Source organism: Primulina huaijiensis, chromosome 7 (assembly GCF_012295235.1).
Source record: "Primulina huaijiensis isolate GDHJ02 chromosome 7, ASM1229523v2, whole genome shotgun sequence".
Taxonomy (NCBI): Eukaryota; Viridiplantae; Streptophyta; class Magnoliopsida; order Lamiales; family Gesneriaceae; genus Primulina; species Primulina huaijiensis.
The window spans coordinates 21,872,833-21,875,243 of NC_133312.1; the positions used below are offsets into that span (position 1 = coordinate 21,872,833).

Genomic DNA, 2,411 nt, shown 5'->3' on the forward strand with positions numbered 1-2,411 from the left:
TAGTGCCCATACCTTGTTCTGAAGGCTGTATTCGGAATATCGTCTCTTTTGACCTTTAGTTGGTGGTAGCCTGACCTTAAGTCGAGCTTGGAAAAGACTGTAGCTCCTTTGAGTTGGTCAAACAAGTCATCTATCCTTGGAAGCGGGTACATATTCTTGATTGTGATCTTATTCAGTTCCCTGTAATCAATACACAATCTCATGCTTCCGTCTTTTTTCTTCACAAATAGGACAGGAGCTCCCCATGGTGATGCGCTTGGTCGGATTTGCTTCTTATCCAACAATTCTTGAAGTTGTTCTTTGAGCTCTTTCAACTCTGCTGGAGCCATTCGGTACGGTGCTTTTGAGATTGGTGTAGCATTGGGTACTAAATTAATCTTAAATTCCACTTCGCGGTCGGGGATTGTGCCAGGGAGTTCTTCAGGAAAGACATCCGGAAACTCTTGTACTACCGGAATCTTTTCTAGTGCAAGTGTGGTTCCTTCCTTTACCTCGCTTAACATAGCCAGGTAAACTTCTTCTCCACTTTTCATGGCTTTCCAAGTCTAGGAAGCAGATAGTAAGGATTCATGTTTCTTGACTTTGCCATAGTAAACGATTTCTTCTTGGTTCGGAGCCCTTAGTTTGACGTTCTTCAAACGGCAGTCTACAATTGTGTGATTCTTTGATAGCCAATTCATTCCCAGAATGGCGTCGAACTCCCCCATGTTTAGTTGAATCAATTCAGCTTGAAATATGTGCTCATTGATACCGATATTACAATCTTTGTGCACCCTATGAGTTTCAATTGTCTTACATGTGGGAGTTGCTACTCTAAATGGTTCAACAAGTACCTCAGGTATAAGCCTTAATTTCTTAGTGAACCTCTTAGATATGAACGAATGAGTGGCACCACAATCAAACAATACATAAGCTGGCATTTCATTGATTAGAATGGTACCTGCCACGACATCGTTTGAGTCATCTGCCTCTTTCTGAGTCATTGCAAACACACGAGCGTTAGGCTTATTTTCCTTCGGCTTGTTGGAGATAGTATCACTATTTGACCATGTCCCTTTCTTCGGCTCGGGACAATCAGCAATTCGATGTCCCAATTTCCCACAATTGAAGCATGCACCAGTTTTTCTACGGCATTCCCCAGAATGGCGGTTATTGCAGATAGGACACATCTTGGCCTCTTGATATGTTGGACTGGACGAAGCGCCCTTGAAAGTCCCACTGGACTGATTTGGTCTTTTGAACGGTTGTTTCCCTTGAAAAGATTGTCCAGAATGAGGTCGCTTATTCTTGTTCTCATCCTCCCGGCGTTTGATGTCTGTCTCTGCTCTTATTGCTGCGCCCATTAGATCAGCAAAGCTCGTAGGTTGATAAACTGCTAAAGCTGACTGAATACGGCTGCTCAAACCACGCTTGAACCGATGCATTTTCAAAGTATCATCAGCCATGATAGTGGGTGCATAGGTTCCAAGGGAGTTGAACTTTGAAGTATACTCCATCACAGACATATCCATAGTTTGAGCGAAATTTTCAAATTCACTCAACTTCTGTAATCTCACTTCAGCCGGATAGTACTGTTTCAGGAATACCTCTCGGAATTGTTGCCATGTGATTGGTCCATTTGCTGTCACAGCTGGTGAGACTGTCTCCCACCATTTGGCTGCTTTTTCTTCTAAAAATGGTGTCACCACATCCACCTTGAACTCGTTGGGAATCTCGAGTAGGCGGAGTTGGGTCTCAATATTTTTGATCCAGTTTTGGGCAACTTCAGGGTCCGGGTCTCCTTTGAATGTTTGAGCTCGATTCTTTCGGAGAGACTCGTAGTGGTACTTGACCCCCTGTGCTGGAGGTCCTGGTGGTGGCGGATTGCCATTGGCGTTTGTGTTTCCCAACCCTTGGATGGTGGTGGCCACAATAGTTGCTATGGCCATTAAATCAGCTTGACTTAGGCCCAATCCTGGTGGTGGTGGCGGAGGTAGGTTCTCTTCATTGTCGGTGTTATTACGGTTGTTATTGCGATTTCCGTAGCGTGGGTTGCGGTTGTTTCGTACTGGTCTCCCGTCCATGTCCTACAAGTGTACAAGTTTCTAAGATATTCGTTTGCTAACATATATCAATGAGTCAAACATGAAATGAAATCGACCACTGATAAAACCAAATAAACTCTTTATTGATTCAAATGAAAAGGGAAAACAATACAAATCCAAGTTTTAGGAAGCACAAAAGGAGAGAAAATTCATGAGAAATCAAATGGATTATAAATCCTTATTACAACTAGTCGCGACATTAATTCCTCAATCATCTAAAATCTCGTCATCTCCTACTGCTTCGTCTTCCATTGGCTCTTCTATTGGTTCCATTTCAGGTTCCAAGTCGATAAGGGCATCCTGAAGTTGTTGAACCTGATTCTGTAA

General features: G+C 43.1%; 1 protein-coding gene across 1 annotated transcript; it reads right to left on the reverse strand.

Annotated features, from left to right (window-relative positions):
• Window positions 1–545: 545 nt before the first annotated feature.
• Window positions 546–2,063, reverse strand: LOC140981693 (uncharacterized). Its single transcript, XM_073448108.1, has one exon. The coding sequence runs from the start codon at window positions 2,061–2,063 to the stop codon at window positions 546–548; it is 1,518 nt and encodes a 505-aa protein (XP_073304209.1).
• Window positions 2,064–2,411: the final 348 nt, after the last annotated feature.

Bases quoted from the DNA above. Each gene is read 5' to 3' on its own strand.
- LOC140981693 (XM_073448108.1), bottom strand. From the start codon at position 2,063: ATGGACGGGAGACCAGTACGAAACAACCGCAACCCACGCTACGGAAAT.